General features: G+C 31.9%; 3 protein-coding genes and 1 non-coding gene across 9 annotated transcripts in view; 2 read left to right on the top strand and 2 right to left on the bottom strand.

The window, feature by feature from the left end:
• LOC126848813 (CD63 antigen-like) overlaps window positions 1–24,274 on the top strand; it is a 169,380-nt gene that overhangs the window by 144,711 nt on the left and 395 nt on the right. Inside the window, exons 2-5 of one of the 2 annotated variants that reach the window (XM_050590041.1) lie at window positions 20,722–20,859; window positions 22,520–22,708; window positions 23,307–23,477; window positions 23,966–24,196. In XM_050590041.1, coding sequence (XP_050445998.1) covers window positions 20,797–20,859; window positions 22,520–22,708; window positions 23,307–23,477; window positions 23,966–24,196 — 654 coding nt within the window. In that variant the 5' untranslated portion in view covers window positions 20,722–20,796. Of the gene's footprint in view, window positions 1–20,597; window positions 20,860–22,519; window positions 22,709–23,306; window positions 23,478–23,965; window positions 24,197–24,274 lie in introns of those variants that run through there. The other variant, XM_050590040.1, reaches the window with a different exon arrangement.
• On the top strand, window positions 457–4,830 carry LOC126848822 (ubiquitin-conjugating enzyme E2-24 kDa). 5 transcript variants are annotated; one of them, XM_050590058.1, is made up of 7 exons: window positions 482–1,185; window positions 1,275–1,552; window positions 2,738–2,872; window positions 2,966–3,016; window positions 3,136–3,268; window positions 3,636–3,783; window positions 4,009–4,830. In XM_050590058.1, exons 3-7 carry the CDS (start codon window positions 2,742–2,744, stop codon window positions 4,104–4,106), a joined length of 561 nt encoding a protein of 186 aa, XP_050446015.1. In that variant the 5' UTR covers window positions 482–1,185; window positions 1,275–1,552; window positions 2,738–2,741; the 3' UTR covers window positions 4,107–4,830. The 5 variants fall into 5 exon arrangements, with proteins under 5 accessions (XP_050446018.1, XP_050446015.1, XP_050446014.1 ...); XM_050590061.1 differs by lacking the exon at window positions 1,275–1,552 and having other exon boundaries at window positions 457–1,185; XM_050590057.1 differs by having other exon boundaries at window positions 482–1,552.
• LOC126848807 (CD63 antigen-like) lies at window positions 6,320–15,969 on the bottom strand. Its single transcript, XM_050590025.1, has 6 exons — window positions 15,690–15,969; window positions 12,137–12,325; window positions 11,592–11,762; window positions 11,161–11,385; window positions 10,854–10,915; window positions 6,320–9,015 (listed from the first exon to the last, which is right to left on the bottom strand). The coding sequence occupies exons 1-6, from the start codon at window positions 15,750–15,752 to the stop codon at window positions 8,997–8,999; spliced, it is 729 nt and encodes a 242-aa protein (XP_050445982.1). The 5' UTR covers window positions 15,753–15,969; the 3' UTR covers window positions 6,320–8,996.
• Trnas-uga (transfer RNA serine (anticodon UGA)) lies at window positions 22,078–22,159 on the bottom strand. The gene has a single exon. It is a non-coding gene; the product is annotated as a tRNA-Ser (tRNA).

Genomic DNA, 24,274 nt, shown 5'->3' on the forward strand with positions numbered 1-24,274 from the left:
AAAGATATCGTTTATTCAATACACATACATAGTACATATATGCAAATCATATGCGATAATTTGCACATAGCGCTTTTGATTTTTATGATATAAAAGATATCCTTTTAGGCATACGAATAATCTTCTGCCTTTTAGATAAATTTAAACTCTTATAAAAATTTTTATCCCATTTCTCATGCGTTAGTAAATGCAAGAATAATAAAAATACGTGAGCAAATCATGCAAATATAAACCGGACTTTTTCGAAAACATTTTATTCGATCGAAATATTTTTAGCGCACACCCAAGTCATTTTTCTACATAATCTCCACTAAAATTTAAGCATTTTTGCCACCAGATTAGCAGTTTTTTTATTTCCGTGTTATAAAAAAAACTGCCAAAATCCGGTAGCAAAAATGCTTAAATTTTAATGGAAATTATACAAAAAAATGACTCGGATGTATGCTAAAAATATTTTAATCAAATAAAATACTTTGGAAAGGTCCGGTTTATATATGTCGTATTCTCGAGAGGACTTTTAGTGTGTTTTATTAGAAACAACAAAAAAGTAACAGAATAAAAAAGATAACAACGACGTACTTTCCTTCGAATCCAATACGTGTATGCAAATTGCAAAGTGCTTTTTGAATTCGTGAGATTGATTCGCGCCTAAGTTTACAAAAGATTTAAAATGTAGAACGATTTTTGAATCGGAAGAGAAACGGCGACGCGCTCTCTCGGAACGCTAGGGAATCATCTTGGATCAGCCGGAGGGGCGAGAGATTGGCGCGGTCGGTGTGCTGGTAGCGCCGGACCGATCGCAGCGCCCGCGTGAAAACGTGGATTGTCAGCGTCCGCCGCAGGCCGCAGCGGCGACAGAGTCAACATCCGGCCGACGCAGAGATGCGCACGTTTCGGCGCTCGGAAGAAGGACGCCGCGATCGTGATTTCGGGACATGAAAGCGAGATGAATGGTCGTGACACGAGGACGAGGGCCTGAGGAGAGCGCTGGGACAAAACACTCCGCGAGGGCGATTCGAAAATCCATTGTCTCCGCGCGCTCGTCCGCTATTGTTTTTTTTCAGCATCGTCGCCGTCGTTGTCCGACAATCCGACCGTCATCGTCATCATCATCATCAACGTCGTCGTCGTCGTTGTCGATCAACCGGACGACCGCGCCGGTGCGCCGTGCGCTGCGCGTTCCTCGTGAGTGTTGCTGCTGCTGCTGCTGCTGCTGCCGCTACGTCGAGAGAATCGCGGTAACGACGGTGAAGTCAGTAACAGTCTCGTTATAGGGCGTGCGAGCTCCTCTACGTGATTAATCCCGCGTGATTCGGAGAAGACGATAAAGGAACTCGCTGTCAGGATTAGTTATCGTTGCGTGCTATTCCGCCTACGATCCGCCTGGCGGTCACGGCACCGTTAATCCCGCGCCGAAGAAAATCGTCGGGGGATCATTCTGAAGCGGCAGGCCGGTCCTTCTCCGCCTCCTACCTCCCTCCACCGACGACCCGGCGAAGCTGAACTTGTCGCGCGACGACAGCAAACACGGCGCGGACACATCAGGCACGAGGTACATACATCGTGCATCGCTTTCGGAATATCCTTTCGCGCGATCAACTCGCTGCCGAATTAGAAAAGGGAGAGGGTTAGGAGAGAGAGATCAAAAGTGGCATTGTATCCTAAAAGAGGGACGGATATCAATAGAGAAAGGAGGAGAGGGAGACTCGTAGACGACACGAACGTGTGCCGGGAATATACGTCGTTCCGAGTTTCCGACGCTTGTGTTGAGTCGGAATCTCTTTTTCCTGCGAGTGTAAGCTGCGAAGAGATGCATTCGATCCGAGAGAGAGAGAGAGAGAGAGAGAGAGAGAGAGAGAGAAACAAATTCGCGTGCTCGCCTGCATCAAAGAGAAATCAATTTTGGGCGCGTTGAACCTCGGCTCGCGCGTTACAGGAAGACAACAAACGCGATGATGTTTAACAAACCTCTTCTCTTTTTCTCGGATTGTCTCGCATCTTTAATACGGACGATCCGCACATTACTCGCACGATCTCCTCGGAACGATGAAGCGATGCTTCTCTTCGGCCTTTCATCACGCTATGTTTCGCGACGCCGTTTAAAAATACAACGCGCAGATATCGAGTGACGAGCAATATTTATCCGGCGCGATGTTTATGTTTTTGCGAAGAGAGAGAGAGAGAGAGACTGTGAGAAGAGTAGGAAAGGAGAAATCGTGTTTGTCGATGGAAATTCTTTGTTTTACGGTACTACCTTGTCGAGTACACGCACGAAACATAGCGCGAGATAATCGTTTTCTCGGTGTTTGATTATACAATGCATATATAAATTTTTTATATCGCTTTACGTTATCAAAGTTGTTAGTTAAGCTTCATGACTTCAAATTACCTACAAAACAATGAGATTTATTTCTTTATTTACTTTGTATATGTGACAAATTCATATGAATGTGAAGCACATTTGACTTTACTGCTTTTTTTTCTAGTAAACTTATATTTTATAGAAAACATAGAAAACATTACCAATGCATATTTAATTTTTTTATAAGAATTTTTATGAACTCCAACTTAAAGGACAATATATCAAAACAAAAATGTAATACATATCTAATGTAATTCCATTATGCTTGAAAATTATTTTGGAATTTATAATATATACTTTCATTTTTTATTACATTAATTTTACACATAAATGATAATTTGCATGTTTTTCTTTTTCATTTCTTTTTTATTACAGAATCATGTCGTCTGGAGCAGGATCGAGTGGAACTGGACGAGGACGTGGTTCCTCCTTGGCAGACAATAAACCAGAAAGTAAAGAAGCTAAGCCAAATCCAAAGATGTCAAAAGCTTTAGGAACTTCCGCTAAAAGGTGCAACATATTTTTGTCTTCCACGAAGCAATAGCTTCATAACTAATGTGATGGTAATTTGTAACTACTAAACATATTTAATATTTTTATCAGGATACAAAAAGAATTGGCAGAAATCACATTAGATCCACCTCCCAATTGCAGGTACTATTATTAACTATATGCAGTGAAATAAAACTTCAGAATTATATTTAAAATGTGATTTATAACCATAAGAATAATATTTGAACAGTAAATTAATTAAAATAAATTTTATTTTACAGTGCAGGACCAAAAGGTGATAACTTATATGAATGGGTTTCTACTATATTAGGGCCCCCAGGTTCAGTTTATGAGGGTGGTGTGTTTTTTCTTGATATACATTTCTCACCGGAATATCCCTTTAAACCTCCTAAGGTAGGTTGCTATTTTTATTAATTCTATAGCGCGTATCACACAAATATTAAATTATTTATACAAAATTATATGAAATAGAATAGATAAAGTTAAAAATATCTAAAATATTCATATATTTTTTTATAAAGCTGTTAAAATGTTTTCATGATATTTTGATTTAACAGTAAAATACCAATATTTGTTATAATATTAAATAATTATATCTTCGTGAGAAATAGTGGCTCTAAAATAAATATTGGACTTATAATTTTTTCTATCTCTTTAAAATTCTGTCACTTATAAAATTTACAGTTCCAAATTTTATTTCATTCTACACTATATAATACTATATGCACTGTTCTCCAAACAGAAATGTGTTTTTCTATAGGTTACATTCCGAACACGCATCTACCATTGCAATATAAATAGTCAAGGAGTTATCTGCTTGGATATATTAAAGGACAATTGGTCTCCTGCATTGACAATTTCAAAAGTCTTATTGTCAATATGTTCCCTCTTAACAGACTGCAATCCAGGTAGGCATTATAATAAATTATCTATTGATTCATTCACAAATTCAATATACAATGTATACATTGCAAACAATGAATATATTTATGGCTTTTATATATATAGTGTTAAAATTATAATATAGTGTAAAATTATAATATAGTGTTTAAAATTATATTTTCTGGATACCATACACTCATATTTTCCTTTATATAATTATTACATAAATCTCGTGTAATTTTATTTTGCAGCTGATCCATTGGTAGGTAGTATAGCCACACAATATCTACAAAATAGAGAAGAACATGATCGCATAGCACGGCTTTGGACTAAGCGCTATGCCACATGAGCATGTTCTTAATTCATATTAAACTCCTATTAGTCTCATGCCAATCATGACTTATGATCGCTGCTGCTCTCATACAACTTGTCTCATATGTAGCCCATATACATCTTTATCTATGATCATGGTCAAAAAACACAAGTGATCAAAGGCCGTTTGAGATCAGCTCAAACATGATTGTGATGTGCTTTTATGTTGAGTATGTAATGTGCCTAAGATGAATGAATGTGCTTGCAAGTGTGTTTAAACAGTGTGTTAGGGCATAATGAGACAGGAGTTTTTCACTTAAAAGTTACAATGAGATAGTATTTAAATGGATTGTATTGTATATCAACAATACTACCCACAATGCTGCTAATGTTTTTAGAATAGGAGATAACATGAACAATATTAATAATCTAAAGTATAAGTAATTAAGTATATAGGTGACATAAAATATTGACATAGAGGGCCATTTTTTTCATAATTAAACTCATATTTTTATATTGAATTATTCAATTTAAATTATTATAATTCATATATATATTTTACCTACCTTGAGGTATAAACTAGTAACATATTTTACTATAATTTAGCCATTGCAAATTTACTGGCATACAGTTTTGTGTTCATAATACACAGAAATATGTATAATGTTCTGCATGAAGCAGACACAAATGTTGTATCGATTGTCTGGGCCCATTCATAAAAATGTAATTGTAAATAAATTTACTGTATACTTATATGCTGATATATTCAAAAAATTTGTAATTTTGACCCGAATTTATATTCTGTCTATATATATACACACACACACACATACAAGTATATGTATAATTTGAAGTTTTTACTGGCAATTGCACCAATCAGTCAGGTTTACTACTTCTAATTGCCGATTTTTAATCTTTTCTCTTCTAAAAATCACAAATTAGTTATCAGAGATAGAGAAAGAGAACATTTACATACGCGCGACTGGCGCTAATCAATGTTGGTGCAATTTGCGTATTCTTAGACTTTTCATATTATTTAATTGTTTTAGAGAATACATATCAATTCTGTTGCATATTTAAAACACCTAGAAATCCGAACGTATTAAATACTTTAATTATCTCTAAGATATATATGAACTAAGCGAACTCTTTTAAATAATTTCTTATAAGTTTTTATATCATGTGAAGATTTCACAAATGCAAGGTGATTAAAATCACTTTGTACATATCTGTCCTAAAATATAGATAATTGTTTATAAAAATACTAGTAGGTGTAATTATAGTTTATATAAAAATAATGAAACGAAGACAGAGAGAGGAGAATAGGGTTTGCTAAACGAGTACTGATATTGTACAGTTTATTATGTAAAATAAACGCGCTTTGCATCCTTTTCGTTATGAAATTTTCGAGGAATGTAAATATCGCGTGAAATGCGTGTGCGAAATATTCGCGTTTTCGCGTAAGTTCCTATATTAAAATTAAATATTCTTGAACTTTAATTTAGTCGGCAAACCTTGGCTCTTTATATTTTGCAAGCTAGTATGGTGTGTGCAGTTTCAACACTATATGAATTAAAGTGGAATAGATAAGTCGATCCTGCCTCGGGTTTGTAAATATAGATCATTATATAAAATAATATACATGTCCACACGTGTATTTGTGAGAAAGTACCGAAATACTAACAAAACATGATAGATCTCGTTATTTCTAAATGTCGTGTATATATATATATATATATATATATATATATATATATATATATATATATATATATTAAATAAACGTAGTTACATACGCATTAAAAACGAGAGCATGCTATATCTGTGAATGTCCAATTTGAAATTTATAAGTTGTATTAAATTTTCTTGTAAAAAGAAAGCATATATAAAAAGGAAAAAGACATTTATTTACGCAATTTTGATAATCTAAAATTTGCAATTTGCCGAAAGAGATTGATCTATAAACGCTCTTTTATTCGCGTGTATAAAGAATATTAATACCGATAAAAAAAAAACAAGTGTAAGAAAATCAGTCTTATATATATTGATGATAAATAATGATCTTTTAACTAATGATATAACGAATGAAATACAATTTATTATACTCTGATACTGGATAATTTTTATTATTCTCACCTATCCTTTTTTCTTAAAAATAAGTCTCAATTATGTAAATTTTATAAGATTTGTGTTTAGAGAAACTTGTAGAAAGGTTCATGGGAAAAGGATCTTAATTAAAAGTACTGTAAATGGTGTCATTAAATTTATTAGTATACATGAAAGCTATAGATGAATATGTGCTAAGGACATGTTGGCTCCTAAAATACCATAAATTAGTTTTATTGTAATAACAAAATTACGTTTATATCACTTTAATGATATTGTGACTAATAATTTATGTTTATAGAAAAAATAATATAAGCAACCAAAATATAAAATTTAGTACAAAGTCATCTGTGTATTGTGTATGTGTGTGTGTGTGTGTGTACATATATATATATATATATAATGCAAAATACCAATGTTAGTTAATACTGATTACAATAATCATCATCAGTCTTTTGCGTTGCCTGGTAATTAATACATACAGAAAGTCTAAAATTTTTAATAAAGTTTTTGACACAAACGGATGATTTTATACAATCAAAAGGAGCAAACTTTGGTTAAGTGCTAGTTTCGAGTTTGTATTGCGCATGATTTGTAGATAATATATCATTGAAATGTCTTCTCTCGCTAATCTTTATCAACTTATTATAACATAAACGTTACTATGTTAGGCACACTTTAATATCTCATAGCTATTATTTTTATATGTTTCTGCAACTATATGTTTATCCTACGGACGTTCATAACTAATTCTGAGATCTTGTGCATTTGCCATCGTATATATGTGTGTGTGTGTGTATGTGTGCCAATGGTAAATTTATAAATTATCTCACAACATTATTGTAAAATAGAGTAAATATATATCAATATATTCTGTTCTTATACATATAAATTCTTTGTGATAATTAATGTTTTTTATTTTGTTAGACATATATGTTTTAATAATATTTAATATATATGTCCAAAGGAATGTTAAAATTTTTCATGCATTGTATACACAAGACTACAGAAACTTACATAATTCAATTTGAATCGTGGTACTTGAATTCGTGAAATCGACAAGACGCAGTGAAATTTCTAATTTTTTTCTTTCATTTGTTATACATACATAAATCTAAAAAGAATATCATATATTTTTTCTTATGTATTTAAACATACATAATATTATTTAATGGCACCCAATTATGTTTCAATCTTAATAAATCACATTTTAAAAAACGCTTTTCCTTCAAATGGAAGCAAATGAATAAATATTAATGTATTATATATATATATATATATATATAATAGCTTTATTTTCACATTTAATTCCTTTTCCAATATTATTAAAAACTCTCTTAATATTGGGAAAAAGAATAATATGATTACATATAGAGTTTAAGAAAATTTTTATCATAATTCTGATGTGTCATAATAATTCTCAATCCGTTATTTCTTTATCGAAATAACTTGTTATTAAATAATCTTGATTTTTTTGGTCCCAAATACGAATGAAATTATTATATATTAAATATGCACAAAAATATTTTTTGGCAATAGACTGTCAAGAGCATGTAATATAATTAAGTAGATATCAATATCAGAGTTCACTGATATTGCAAGCTAAATTATTGACAGAGTAAAGCTAGAGCTATAGCTTCCATTCAATATTTCTTTCAAATTGAGCTAAATGTTAAAATACGCTAATTTTGTTACATCATTGGTATATAATGTACAAAATTTTTGTGTACATCCGATATTACAAAATAATACTATATACATGCATATATGTATATATACATATATATATACATATATATATATATATTTCACGGGGCACCGTCGATTACGAATAAGAGTACACTTTTTTGTTCGTAAAACACAGAAAATTATATAAATTTATATTAATATTACCACAACATCGTATATATTATAAATATGAGACTGTATTTTTTTTTTTTTTTCGTCGATGAGGCGTGTAAAACAAATGCAAAGACTTGCGCGCATAATCTACCCTATTTTATGGGAGTATTAAATTATCAGAACACAAGTTTTTATTTGCAATTAATTGCTACAGAAGTTGTCTATTCTGCACTCTGAGGAAGATGATGCAGAAATAGAGCTCATTATCTTTTTAGCTTTTTTTAATAAGTCTGACAAAAAATTAAGAGGAATGATGGCTGCATTGAATGCTCTATCTTCTATAATGATACAAATCGTATATAATGCGCAAAAGATTACAAACTTCATGTATAAACATATCACATGAAAAAATAGATTTGTCAGATATCATGGCACATTATTTAATAGGCACCTCGTTGTACATGTGCCAAAAATTGATCAACGTTCTATCGATATAATCTCTGTAAGCGGGATTGTATACATTTTCGATTACTTTTCTTTTTTCTCTTTTTGTTGCTTCTTATATGGCGTGTGATGTATATTTTTTGGCAGATATTGGCAGTAATTTGATATTAAATAGGAAAATGTTAATATCCAAGGTATAGCACTTTTCCCTTTTTTTTATAAGAAGCAAGCAAATGTCGAGATGCCAATTTGCATTCTCTTTACAAAAGTATGTATATGTAATTTCACGTGCATTACATACGTTATCGGCATCGTTAATTTATCACTGTACACTAAATACTTCTGACATCATTCCTCTTTGGATATATATATATATATATAAATATAAATATATATATATATATATATATATATATATTTATTTATTTATTTATTTGTAAGCACAATAAGAATGATTACGGTCGTAATGAATCTACAAATATCAACCAATGTATGATGAACAATATTATGAAAATGCCTCCTAATTGATGGCAGATCAGTGTGCTGTGGTTTCGCTGCAAGTAAAAATATTACATCACTAGGCATAAAACATAAAATATTTAAAAAAACATCTAGTGTTACGGCATATTAAGCGATGTATAGTATATATATATATATATATATAATATAAAAAACGAAAACAAAAATAACTTGACGGTTTTTACATACATGTGATATTATTAAAATATATAAACTTTAATAACAAGCACTTTATTGCCAACATTGGCTTGAGAAACAATATTTCAGATCATCTACGATAATCAAGTTGAAATCATTCTATTGCTGTTTGACTGAGTATATAAGTGATGTTGTCTTGAAATAATTTCGTTATGAATTGTACGCTTTGCTATAACTCGTATAATATGAACAACTATTATTTTTTCATCTATTTCTAAACACTTACACATCTCATAAGACATTTTTCATGATTATAACACTATGTAAACTTTACATTGTGATAAACAACAAAACATCTCAAGTTAAATATATAGTATTTCTTGTTTGTATTGATTCGTAGCATGTGTAGTTAATGTATAATTGCAAGTTACTAATACTTTTCTTTACTTCCTTTAATTTGTTAAATACGTTTTCCATCAATCTAGAGAGCATTATTTAACCACAAATTAAAAGTAAATTAAAAAAAAAGAACTATATATTGCGCAGTGACACATGTTACTTTCAATCACAGTTTCTTTGCACATTTCATATTTTCACAAATATAGAACATTTCTTTCAACTGGATGAGTATAATTTTCTTAAAATGGATTATATAACATGCAATATAAAAGAAAATGCCCTTCATCATACACCATTAGATTAATGCCGAAAAAGTATCCATGTACCTTAGTACTTTATTTTACATCTTGAAATCTAGTTATAACTTTTCAATATTTGAATTTTGTCAAAGATAATTTTTTTTTTATATATTGCTGAATAATTTTTTCAATGTCGAGAATAGAACTCATTAAAAATAAATATATATTATAACAATAGTAATATAGCAACAGGTTTATATGTATTTGATATACTCTCTTCATCATACTATATTAAATGCAATATTTATGCTCTTATGGAAATATACTCAAATATGCTCCAATAAGAGCATATATAATATCGATCAAAAGCAAAATAAATTTTTAAGAGATATGGATACTTTTAAAATTTGAAAATGGTACTGCTTAGTATTATAGCAGAGCCTCGACAACAGTATCAATATACCATTGCATCATGCGCAGAATATTATAAAGCAAAAAATACATAGGAACGACAAAGATACACTTTTACTAATAAGCTGAACAAATATTCACGTAAAGCGGGTATTAAATAAAAAGAAGCTTTAATCATATTTTTTATAGTATGATTTATATAATTTCATTTCGATATTACGGTTATCGTGGCTCAACTATAACAATATCACAATGACATTGAACGAATTAGATATACATTTATGAAAAAAAGACAGTATATCTTCGCGAGAGTAACAGATAATCCGTTATTATTAATATACAAAGTTGTTCGAGAGCTTATTGTAAAAACATACAAAACATATGTATGTGATAGTTTTACGCCTGATAGATGAGGCAAGGCCCACATACCAAAATAGCAGTGATTTTTTGAAAATCTTTAAATCGTTTGCCTATCACGCACTTTTTAATAAAAAGTAATTACGAACTGTTTCTTTGCAATGTGTTAAAAATAAAAGCGATAAAGGAAAGAATATTTTATGTATAATTGTGCATGGTTAAATGGTAACGAAACAAGAGAAAAAAAATAGTGACAGCTTGTGTAATAGACCAGGTTTAATACAAGTGCATTTTAGGCTTGCAATGAAAATTTGTGTCTATCAGCTTACACAGTCTCATACTCGCGGCGGATTGAGCGAGCCAAACAGCACGCAAAGATTACTCCAATCAACTGAAAAAAAGGAGAAATGATTGTTTTATTTTCTAAGTAAGTAAACTTTGTCCATTATTAGATATACATGGAAATTACTATTAAATATGCAGCATTATTAATGAAAATAATGTTGTAATAAATATCAAATTCTGTTTCTTTTATCAATGCATATAAATGCAATGTATATAATGTCTGATTATAATTAAATTACAATTATTCTTCTAATATAATTTACAATAAAATAGTTTGATTTAAAACTTTACTTGTATGAGGGCTATGCCTATGCCCACTCCTCCCAGAATCATAGCATTATTTTCTATAGCAGATTGTAGTTTCCACATGCAGCCATCGCCATTGACTTGAATCGAATTTGCATCGCATGAATTGCTCTGAGAAGAGATTTCTTTGCAGCAAGACTCTGGAACGTTACTGCCTTCGAAACCAATACGGGACCAATCCACAGGACCATTCATGCCACAACATTGTAACTGGAACCATTATTTTTACAATTAATTACGAGTTTTAATTAATACAAACTTATTAGTAAAGAAAAAGCAATATATATTTGTAGCAAGTAAGAATTTTCTTTTTCTACATATTGATGCTAATCATAATGTCATTTCTTATAGCAGGAAAAAAATTAACTGCAAGAATGTATAATATTTATGTATAACAAATCATTTAATGAACTCACATCGTGCTGCATGATGTCCCACGATCGACGAATATCATCATTATCTTTATACTGTCGCATAGTACCATTCAGACGATTTTCTAACATATTAGCGACTTCTCCTCTCATCATGTAACCTGTGATTCCAGCGCCCAATTCCAGGGCAAATATCAATAGCAGCAAAACTGAGAACTACACAAAATTAAAATTAAACAAATGTAATACATGGAATTTTGTATCTTAATAAATTCGTGTGTGTGTGTATGTGAGATTTTCTTAATTACTTTTTTTTATTTTATTATTCCTTCCTATATAAAAATGTTTAAAAGAAATATGTCTGCAATTTAAATTGACATTTTTTCAACTCTAAGAATTATTAAAACTTTACATATTTCAATAAAAATTATTTTCATAATTAAGATTTGTCCATTTTTATAAATGAATTTTGAATCTTGTAATATAAAAGCATCGAATTAATTTATAAAGAATTTAATAGATATTACTAAATCTGTATATTACTGTTATGGAAAAAGAGAATTTTTTAAAGCAATTTTATAAATTCATACCGTTATTATCATGCAATGATTTTCCTTCACGGCACCGCAGCATCCAAAGAATGATACAAGGAAGACTATGACACCGACTATTATCATTAAGACTGGCGCTGCAAAGAACCAACTATCCACAAAGTTGTTGTACCCTTTATAGACAACCAGAATCACCGCGCCCACCGAGATAAATACGATACCGGTGATCTGAAATAATATAAAATATTCAATGTATTTTTTATCTTATAGATACTAAATAATAACATAATTGATAATATTACATTATATTACATTTTCTCCAACATATTACGGTAATTTTAGTTTACTTTCACATAAATTATTTAAACATATGCACTACTAAAGTGAAACCTTTCATTAAAATCATTACTAAACATGGAATTTATGTGGAAAATTTCTTGTAATGTAACATTTAAAAAATAAATACCATCCACAAATGTATCATTAAAGCTATTGTGCAGTCATCGGATATAAAATTACTTATGTCTAAAAAAAAAATTAAGACAACTTTCTGTTCAAAGATATATTTCTTAATGTGTAAATTGTGATCAATATTTTGAGTAATTAGGTCAGATATTTAATACTTTAAGTGGAAAGCATCATTGCGGAAGTGTCGCATTGTTTAAACAGGAAGAGAATAGAACTTTCATAATTACACCGAATAAGTAATAACTTTCAACGAGACAATTCTTGCTGATAAATTATGAGAGCGATGAGTTTATCAAGATCGAAGTAGATAAAATTTATTTTTATACAAAAATTTACAAGGATAGCAAACTCGAGTTATGTATATATTATAAAGTTATATACACATATGCAAGTTTTTATTATAAAAAGTCTCGATTATGCAGATTGCATCAACATGACTTTATAAATTCGAATTTTTTTTTTTATATATCTACACAATATAATAAATGAAATCGTGCAACACATCTATTGTATATTGAACATATATAATATACAATGTACAAGAAAAGGAGCGATCGGCGCTCATCAAATTCGATTATTCCAAACTATTGGCGTAGAAATGCGATGCGTGAATATTTCTTCTGAAATCTCGAGCGCGCGTGCAACTTTTTCTCGCATCGCTGAGTTTCGTATAATCGTCGTCGGAAGGTGGGCTTTATCAAAGCCACGACCGGCGGAATTTGTCGGCATCTTGTCGTTGGATGGATCTGGCTAAATAAAGACATCCAGGCATGAAACACGGTTGCTGACATATACTATATGGTCGGGAGAGGGGAGAAGAAAAGGCGCGACTGCGACATCGTTTGTAGGTTGTAGGCAGCCCCCGGTTGAGAGAGAGTATAGACCTCTCCCTTTGCGAGTCTATGATTTTACCTCTACGTGTCTCACCTACGACTTACCTACGTTTATGCGCCTTAAGGCTACGCGATAACGAATCCGGCCGGTCGATTCGCTCGCCCTCGAGTGAAGCCTAGATAGCCGTCGAGACTCGCGCGTACGTCGCCAACAGGTGACTTTATTAGACGAACTTTAAGTATGGATTTATATTGAAAAGTTCAGCACAACGAGGACACGCGACGACGACGACAACGACAACGACGATCTATATGGAACGTTCCACAAAACAAAGAGTAGAGCAGAACATCGTTTCTTGCGTGAAATTTAGAGTCATTCTTTAGCGAAAACGTCATTAAAAATATAATAGACTCTTCGTAAAGTAAATCGTCAACAGTTGCGGATATACGTAACGGAACATTACGTCGTTTAATTTAAAGCAAATTTACTTAAGGTTTTAATCGAAGGTTTATTTTTTTAAATGTCAAATTTCGAAATTTGATTGGTTGAAAGAAACGTTACCCTTTTTTTTTGCATTTTCGTTAAGAGAGGAGACAAGACTCCAAATTTTAGAAAGATCAGGAAGATTCCAAATTTCACGAGAAAGAACTATATGTTGAATCTAGCACGTCCTGTATAAATACGGTTGCAACGCTGGTATTTCACGCTGGATGGATCATTAAACGTACAATAAGGGACAGATACGCCCGTCGTCCTTCGGTAAAGTTGTTTTTGTGTCCTAGATCCTTTCGACCATCTATATAGCATTTTCTGTGCGTGAATCTTTCGTGTGACAAATGTGTGATTTTTAATAGTTTTATTTATCGGTGATTTTTTAATAAATTCTTTGCCCGTCAATGTGATTAACACCATTCATTCTCTTGTTTGTATCCATCTAGGGATGAAAACAACAAAGCCAAAAAATCCGAGTCTGTTCTTTGTTAAATCTGTTAACCGATAATCCTCATCTCCTAGTTAAATATTCGTTTATATTTAATTCGTTTATATTAATTTCATTAGTATTCATTGCGCTTATTATATTTCTTAAAATATATTTTAAGAATATTTAGATTATTTAATATATATATATATATATATATATATATATATATATATATATATATAATTTTCCTTCTTATTAAATATAAGAAAAAATGTTCGATTAAATTACATTATATCTCCGGAATTTTGGAGACGCGATTGTTTGACGATGAGTTTTTAATGTAATACGATTTTGAAAATATTTCAAGTTTTTAATAGTGTCGGTTATGTTGAATTCAAGTTTTAATGGTGTCAGTTATGGGCGAATTCTAGATTACGTTAAACATTGAAAGTATCGATCGCTTTCATCCATAACACTTACACCGAGGTTCTGGTACATAAGCACACTACAAAGTTTCCCTCGAGCTGGTACCCTCGTACTTGTATCATTTATTCAGAAACTCTGTACACTTTTGGTCACGCCATATATAATATCGATTAGATTATTACTATCATTACGCATTATCGGCATTAGATCAAATATAAATCAATATGAAAAAAACCTGCGGAAAAGCCATGAGATTTTTCTAAATTCTAAATACGAGAATAATAGGAAAGATCTTGGGGATCCTTCTGTATTATAATACATGTATTGTAAATGTGTTGCGTGTCTATGTAACACGCCCATGATTTCGCCTTACGTCAATATTATCGAGAAATTTTACTACAGACGAAACACATAACATTCGATTATAGTCGCGAATAAACGTGAACATCTGTTATTTTGATATAATCATTATATTGCAAATATAATGCACTTATCATTTGCAAAATACGCAATATAACGGTGCATTAAAGGTATTACCGAATAAATATTACTGAAATATTTACAAATCTGAAATATTCCAAATAATTAAATAAAATATTTGTAAAAAAAATCATATATTGGAAGAAGAAAAAATTGCAACTATACATTTCATAATTTATTATTATTTATAAGATGACAGTTTCGAAATGATTCATCGCTCACGAGCGCAACGGAAGCGGTGCGAAAAGTTTGTCGCTGAGATAAGCATCGAGGGATCAACGATCCCCAGATGTTGCTCCAGCAGCTTGACCGATATACGTACACGAAACAAAGCCCGCCCAGCACGGGCGACGACGCGACGAGACGCCGAGAATAGCGGCTCGAATACAGCGGAGAGAACGCAACGTAATACCTCGTCGTCGTTCGCCTTGTACATTTAAAGCGGGATGCACCGTTACTCACCGCGAATATCAGGTTGAAGAGGAACAGCAGATATTTCACGCAAGTCATACCGCCGGACACCATTTTCGTCACTCTCACTGTGTGCGAACTTTTTCTTCGTGAATCACTGAACGCGACGTTCGCGTGACGTCTGCGAGTATTATTTGCCGAGTTATTACACGGAACAGCTGCCTCTCTCTCTTTCTCTACTACGTATTTCTGCCTTCTTTCCTCGATACGTCTACAACGTACTCGCGGGATGCTCGCGCGTCGACTGATCGCTGTCAAGTGCGCCGGACGGCGTATTTTTGTTGTTGCGCGTATACGCTCGCGATGCGCGCGCATCTGCCCCGATGATGTCAGCCAGGACCGTATCCCTCGTTGAGCGAAAATGGAGTGATTTCATGTCTATGGGTGCGACCAAGAAAATATCAAGACAATTGTGGCTTTCGAAAGGAGAACGTTTATAATTTTTTTAATATTATAAAAATGTTTTATTTATAATCATACTATATTATTCATTAATTATGGTGCGCATAATGTATTCTTTTTTTTGTAATTATTGGTAAGATGAATATTATTCCAATGAGCGCACAAGACAATGTTATTTAAAAACATTTTTAAAAACATTAAACTAATGGGTAAAGTCTCTTTTTAATCATTAAAAAAAATATTTATATTAACATTCAGTGAGCAGACAATATTTTTTTAAACATATTTCAAAAATTTTTAAAAACATTTGAAATATTTTCTGTTCATTAGGATGGCGTGTAATAAAAGAGACTCTTTTTTCACCAGGAATACTTTCAACTTCCGGACTATATTATTTATATGAGAGGTAGATTCTCTGCTTACGCTTCTCAAGATTACTATTCACTTCTCGTAGCGCGTCATCGTCACGTTCGTTGATGACGGACGCGTCACCCAAATATGTTACGAGCCTGTGCGATGCACCTTTGCCTAACGTCACGCAACGCAACGGCGCGGCGATGTGTGTTGTGTTGTATATACATATTTGGATGGTGTTATCATGGCGAGCTCAATATTAATCGACGATTCAATCGAACGTACCAATATATATCACGATTTTCGAATATCATCGCCAATGAGATTTATACAAACAATTATATATGAAAATCAGGCTTCCAATCATCGAGTCAACAATTAAAATCGGGATAACTGAATCGAAAACCAACAATGTTCATGATGTTATATTCGCGGAATGCAAACTGCGAATTTTAACATCTCTACAGGTATATCTGCACAAGAGTATTCCTTTTTATCTTTGTAAAGGATTGAGAAATCTTATTTATTTGCTTTTGCTTTTCTTTACTTAGAGCGAAAGAGAGAATGTGTGTATTTAATAACTTTTATCCTCCGCGATTTTTGAAAAATGATCGAAAATGATTGCGGCGAATCGACTCGTATCTTCGACTGTAATATTTATCAAATTGATAATTGGCGACTCGCCAATCTTGCTTATTTTATTTATCGAGATTATAAGTTATGCAGAATGTCGATTTCAAATATGGTACTGTTGTAAAGAGTGATATAATAGAGAGAAAGAGAGAGAAATGAATATATTAATAAAGAGAATAGTGCAACGAACGGAGAATCGTAACGCCTACTTCAAGAATTACGATGCTGATATGCTTCAATACCATTCTTTGTCGATGTCTATTAATATACATGTCACAGACATGCGTTTTGCAGGTCTACGACTCCGGCGAGAAACATTGTGAAAACGGACGACTGTTTTGGCAAAACAGAGACTTCATCAACGAAATTATCTTGCAACATACACGCAATTTCGCGATCACGCATATTTTCTCGCGGTATAATAAAAAGTTGTAAGTAAAGAGAAGAAATATATTTAATTTTTTGATTGTGAATATAAAATTAGAATAAGTAGAAACACACACGTGCTAAAAATCTGTGAAAATAATCGTAATATTTCAAAAAAACAACGATTGCATTGGTTAATTTTTAGTCTTCATGTAATTTACATTCTCGATATTATTCGCATGATAATGCTCTATATGAATTTTCTCCATCAAAAAGGGAATTAAGTCTTGACATTTACTCTAAATGTATTCATCGATTTTTTAAATATAATAGTACCCGTATATATGTATAACATGATGTTTACGTTAAACAGTTGAGAGGTAAAAACTTTGTTACCTATATTAGAAACATGTAAAAATATGTATAATATTTAACTGCGGCATTGTAAACTCTACAATAACTTTACCATACAGTAATAGCTCATTATGCTTACATTACAAAGAAATATAACGCCGAGCTATATAAATGTCATAATAATGATGTTTATTGTTTCTTTTCGTAAACAAATAGTTTTATATAACTGAAATTAAAATAGACGCGAAAGAAATTAACAATTATTCATTTCCTTTTATCATTTGCTTTTATAATAATTGTGCTTAATGTTACAGAATGAAACATGACCGCGATGAACGAAATGCGTGCTCTCAATATAGCAAGACGCAATAATGGCTGTAGTGCTATTAGCATAAATTAGATGATGTGAAATCGACCTCTCTTGCGAATTTCGCTTGCATTCGCCAAGAATGGCTCCAGTTTACACGCTACGTTTTTGCGTAAACGCTGACCACGTGCACCAAACGCATAATATATAATATGCTTAGGGAAAACTCTCCGCGATGTCGGCCACGTCAGACCGTACACAACCCTCGCCCTCGGTCAGTGTAGCTAAATATATATGAATATAAAATGTGCAGTCCGGAGCATGCGTGCTCGAGTACGCCTTAGAGTCACATCGCTCTTGTCTAAGCGCAATATATCGTAGGTAAGTCAACTCTTCGGAAATAGGAACAGAATTGGAGAATTAATTTATTCGTGTCGCAAATTTTTTTATTTTCCTGACTGAAAATTGTAAAAATATTTTTATGCATAATCATAAAAGTTATTAAATAATAATAATAATAATAATAAATTTTGTACAATTTTTCTAGTTGATTGAATCAGCGCGAAACATCGTGGGATATATAAAATAAAGCCATATCTATATGAAAGAAGAGCGAACTTAATATATAATATGAACTTCTGTGAAACACAAGCGCACACATTAAATATTTAAATATTTAATCCCTTTCAGAAATTTTTGAGACGAAAATACTTTATTAGTAAATAATGTAGGTATATATGTATATATGCATATTTAAGGAGAAAATAATTAAATATTATATTATATTATGCTAATTAAATTCTTCTAAAAAATATGAATTTGAACATCGCGTTATTATAGATTTATTCGTTATTTAATTCTGGTATTGTATTGCTCCATAATTATTTTTAAAGAATTCATTTTTTTTCTTTCAATTTTAATCCAGATACAATTTTAATCTATATATACACATACATCTTTGAAACTCGTATCTTTATTTTCCGTACAGTTTGTTGAATCAACACATTGCTATACGTAGTCAATAATATTTTCGTCGCGCCATGTTTCGATAATAATACAGATTGTTTGGACGTCATTGGTAGTCAAGTTTAAACTCGTGCAACAAAAGAGAGTATATATATATATATATATATATATATATATATATATATAATCTCTTTTATATATATATATATATATATATATATATATATATATATATATACTCTCTTTATATATATATATATATATATATATATATATATACACTCTATATATATATATATATATATATAAGATATAATTTTCTATTTTTTTTTTCAAATTAATCCCCTAACACATGATAACTAATAAAAATAATAAAAAATAGATATTTTTAAAATATTTTATATCTCAAGCTTTGCACGTAAAAACAAAGTTTAAATATAACTATCTCGTTTTACAATTAACAAGAAAAAGTAGAAATAAATCGCCCAAAATTGTTGCACCTACGCGTATGAAATGTTTCGTTCGAATAGATAGATACTATATATCTTGATTTGAACTTTCAGATTAAAAAAAATACAGGTCAAAGTATAATTCATACGCATGAATCTATTTTGTCAATTTTGCCCCGCTTTATCATGGAAGAGCAATTCACCAAATGATATAAATGGATATTTGTGCCGCAGATTGATCATGGCATCATTAAGCGATTACGCGAGGGTAATAACTACGTTATGAAGAGTACGGACGTGCGGTGAGATATGTGTCAAGTGTTACCCTTGAGCACTCGGTTATTGAATATTATATTAGCGACGTTAAGATCTGTGTGTGCTCCATATTCTATATCTCAATAGTTTCAATTACAGATTATAACTAACGACGTGACCGAACCGACGAACAAAGAGACCGCAGATATTGTGTAATCCGTTATCGAGTTTCTGTAGATTTCCATAAAAAATCTGATGTGAGTCTAGACATGGGTTTTTATTACACACATGTACATGCAAACAAATACAGCTGCGTAGATACGAAACTGGCTATTATTTTTACACATAATGTAAACCTAAAAATTTATTTTTTTCATAAATACATCTGCAAAAAAAGAATCAGAGAATACTTTTAAAATAGATCGATTTCGTTATTCAAAGATTTCGATCTTTTTTTAAGAAAAAAAATTGTTTAATGTTGTATATTAATGTTAATTATTTAATTTTGCGTAAATTATTTTTGCTCAGAAATGTTGCCGCATGTATGAAAGAAAGTTATTGTATAATGTAAAATTGAAAAATCATCGGCCTTTCAAATTTCGTAATCTTGTTAACATACAGCCGCGTTGACAGGTGTGCGCGAGCTGCACCAACACTTTACTACGATTAATGTATTTTGAAACGAATATAAAACGAGATTTCGACCGGTCTCTTTCTCTCTCTCTCTCTGTATATCGCCGGCGACGTACATACACGCAGCGTACATATATATGTATATACACACACGTGTATATATGTATCGCGCGGTAGGCACATGCACATCGGCGCCACCCGTCAGAACGCGCGTTCCTGCTCAAGGAGTCTTTTTCGACGCAATTTTCGTGGTCTCAAGTCTCAGCTCAATTGAGCAGTATCGTTCGCGACTCGTCTTTGACAGCAAGATCATCCTGTTCGCGCGAGAAAAGTGCGATCTACAAAATTGTGCACAACCGTAACAACAAGCACGGTAACGATGCAGGGTCTAGCACCGAAGACCATCAAGTACTTGATGTTCGCTTTCAACTTACTCTTCGTAGTAAGTATTAAGCGTATGCAGCTGGATCAGCGTAACGTCGCGTTCCTTCCGGAACGATGAGGTGGCACGCTTCGATCGCTGCTGCGAGCTATCGAACCGTTCTATCGACAATGTCAATGTGTGCATTTTAACGTGATCATTGAAAATTGATAATTACCATATACCGGACTGTGTGTGTTGATCAAAATGCAACTGAAATTTTAGCGTGAATCTTAATTGAAATTTTAATTAAAGTTTCATTGATTATTTTCTAAACACAAAAAAGTCAAATAAACTTCGCGTGTTTAACGGGTTATCTCAGTTCATTTCAAATAACGTTTAGACGGCTTCTGTTTAGATCATAAATTTTGCATTTTTAATAATCATATTGAAATGCACATCATAGCTAATGTGAATGGAACACAGAGTTCTATATATTATAATATATGTATAGAAGCTGTGGAATAGAATCATCTGATTTTCAGCCAAACACATTCTCAGATGACTATACCGCATATGAGCAGTACATCATATCGAAATATTTATTGAGATATTAATAATATATATAAAATTTGAAATTCTTTCTCTCGAGAATATATTGCTTGTAAACATAAAATACAACATTATTATATTAACCTTTAATATGTTCTGAGTTACGCGATCGTTAAATTATCTGAAACAAATATTTGAACTTGGTATGATAGATAAAAATTATCTATCAAAATTATTTATAGCAAACATCTGTTTGAAAAATTTGAAAGAAAAAGCGCTACGTTTACAATCGATGGGTATTTTTAACGTTGCTGTGATACAAACACTTACATAGATTATATTCAAAAAATACAATGTTTGAAATAAGCTTTTAAAAAATGAGATTTAATTGAGATAAATTTTAAAAAGTTCTCAGAAATGTTTATATCTTTGCAGAAATAAAAATTCCATTTAAACATCTGTATATATATATATATATATATATATATATATATATATATATAATTTAAAATTAAATTAAATTTAAAATTAAATTAATTAAATGGTTATCGGTTACGACATTGGATTAGCTTATTCATCGAAGAAAACCGCGAAAATGATCAACAATTAATCATTCGATATCTTACAATAAATTTTATTTATATAAAACATAATACAATTAAGAAAATATTTGTGTATTTTTTATGAATAATTACACATTTTTATTACATAAATGATTATCTCATTTGAAAAATGAAAAAAAAAATTCGCTGCGGACAGGATTCGAACCTGTGCGGGTAGAACCCAATGGATTTCAAGTCCATCTCCTTAACCGCTCGGACACCGCAGCTGTTGAAAATGTGTTCAATTTGTACGGTGTTGAGTTAAGGCACAGGAATTCAAAGTTCAAATATATCTCATGAAAATATATCGATATTTCTTTGCTAAAAAGTTAAAACATTTAAAAAAATAATATCGATGTGCTCTTTTCAATTCTTCAAATCAAAATGTTAATTATTTATTGTATTAATTATGCAATTATATTGTTTAATTAGTTGTTTAATTGATTGCGCAATAGACGGATTATTAGAAAATTATTATATAATTAAATTAATCGATTTAATTATGAATTGTATTTTTAATTTTTTTTTTCCTCTGACAATATATTATACATATCGATTAATTGTACTAATTACATGCTTATTGTTAGATTACAGGAATAGTGCTGTTATCAATTGGCATAGTCATCCATGCAGTGTATCATGAATATCAACATTTCCTTGACAATAGTTTCTTCTCCGTACCTTCTCTTCTCATAGCCATAGGATCTGTTATTTTTTTCATCGCCTTCTTCGGATGTTGCGGAGCCATTCGCGAGAGCCATTGCATGATCATAACGGTAAGATAAACATTTATATAAAAATATATAATGATATATATTTTTTCTTCTATTAAATATACATACTCTAATACATTTTAAATAAATAAATTTTAAATGCGTGTACATTAAACTATACATTTACTGATCGGATGGGTTATTTTTTATCTAAAAAAAAACGCGGCATGTAAGCAAAAAAAACCCGACCATTTACCTACGATGATATCATTTCCCCTTCGTTTCCATAATGTAATGGATCATATGTTTTGCGTATGAAGTATGTAATCGACATGTGTGTGTCCTTCCCATTTCACCTTCCCGGCTGTTATTCCGGGAAAATTATTCTCCCTCGCACGCAGACAAGGGCGGATGCGCTTCCGATATTATTTAAAAAAAATAACGCAAACGCAAAAATCTAGTTAAATACTTTATGAATCTTTCCCCGAGATTAAACTCTGTCTCTATGTCGATATTTATTTATAAAAATAAAAAATATTTTAATATATATCTATATATATGACATCACAGATAATTACTCCAAAATATTTCCAATAGTTTTTGAATGATTCCTTAAGGATTCTTTATTTCTGATTTTATCTTTTATAATCCTCTGTTACAGTTCTGCACGCTTCTAGTCGCGATCTTTATCCTGGAAATCATAGGCGGTACAATGGGATATGTGATGAGATCGCAGGTCGCGACAGTCACCAAAAACAAGATGATGGACACGATGTCCAAATACAATAACAGCAAGGAGATTCAAGTTGTTTGGGACAATTTACAACGAGACGTAATGTGCAATTATATATAATTATCGCTTGCGTTTAATTATACGCGATCGAAGAGATATCTTTGAGATGATGGACTATATAGGATCCGTTTTCCTTTTTTTTTACGGCAACTTTTGTTATAAGTTTTTTGCCTTTCGCTTTATGCCATCCCTATCGTGGGAGCGACGCGATCGTCGCGAGGATATCGTGAACGACAAGCGATTACAAGGGATAATTTCAGTGTACGGCTCTAATTCATCGTGTGTATAATACATGTGTGTGTGGTAGAACCCTCCTCGCATACGCGCCACGAGGGGGTAGCGCGAATCGATTTTTATGTTGCCGGCTTCCTTGACCATGCTCAACGATCTCGTATGAGATATCGTATGCGAGCGCGGGAAATATCACGTAGTCTTGCGTTTTCACGTAAAATATCTCATCGCGATTGACTTTAAACAGCTACTTGCTTTTTGCGTGACCTAACGAATGAATTTCAATTCAATCGCAGTTTAACTGCTGCGGAACGAACAACGCCACCGACTGGACGAACCTGAATAAATCCTTGCCGGGTATTCCGATGTCATGCTGCACTGAAGTAGTAGGAGCTATCGGCAGCACGAATTGCACTCTGGAATCACCGAAATTGCATAAAAAAGGATGCATAGATGCATTTATGTATTTTGCGGACGAACACGCAGCCAAAATAGCGGGTGTCGGATTGAGTCTTGGTGCAATTCAGGTACTTTGATCAAGTAATAATACCATACAAATATTCCAAACGCCGTTTCGTACAGCGTTTAAAACAAATACGCTTAAG

Source organism: Cataglyphis hispanica, chromosome 4 (genome assembly GCF_021464435.1).
Source record: "Cataglyphis hispanica isolate Lineage 1 chromosome 4, ULB_Chis1_1.0, whole genome shotgun sequence".
Lineage (NCBI taxonomy): Eukaryota > Metazoa > Arthropoda > Insecta > Hymenoptera > Formicidae > Cataglyphis > Cataglyphis hispanica.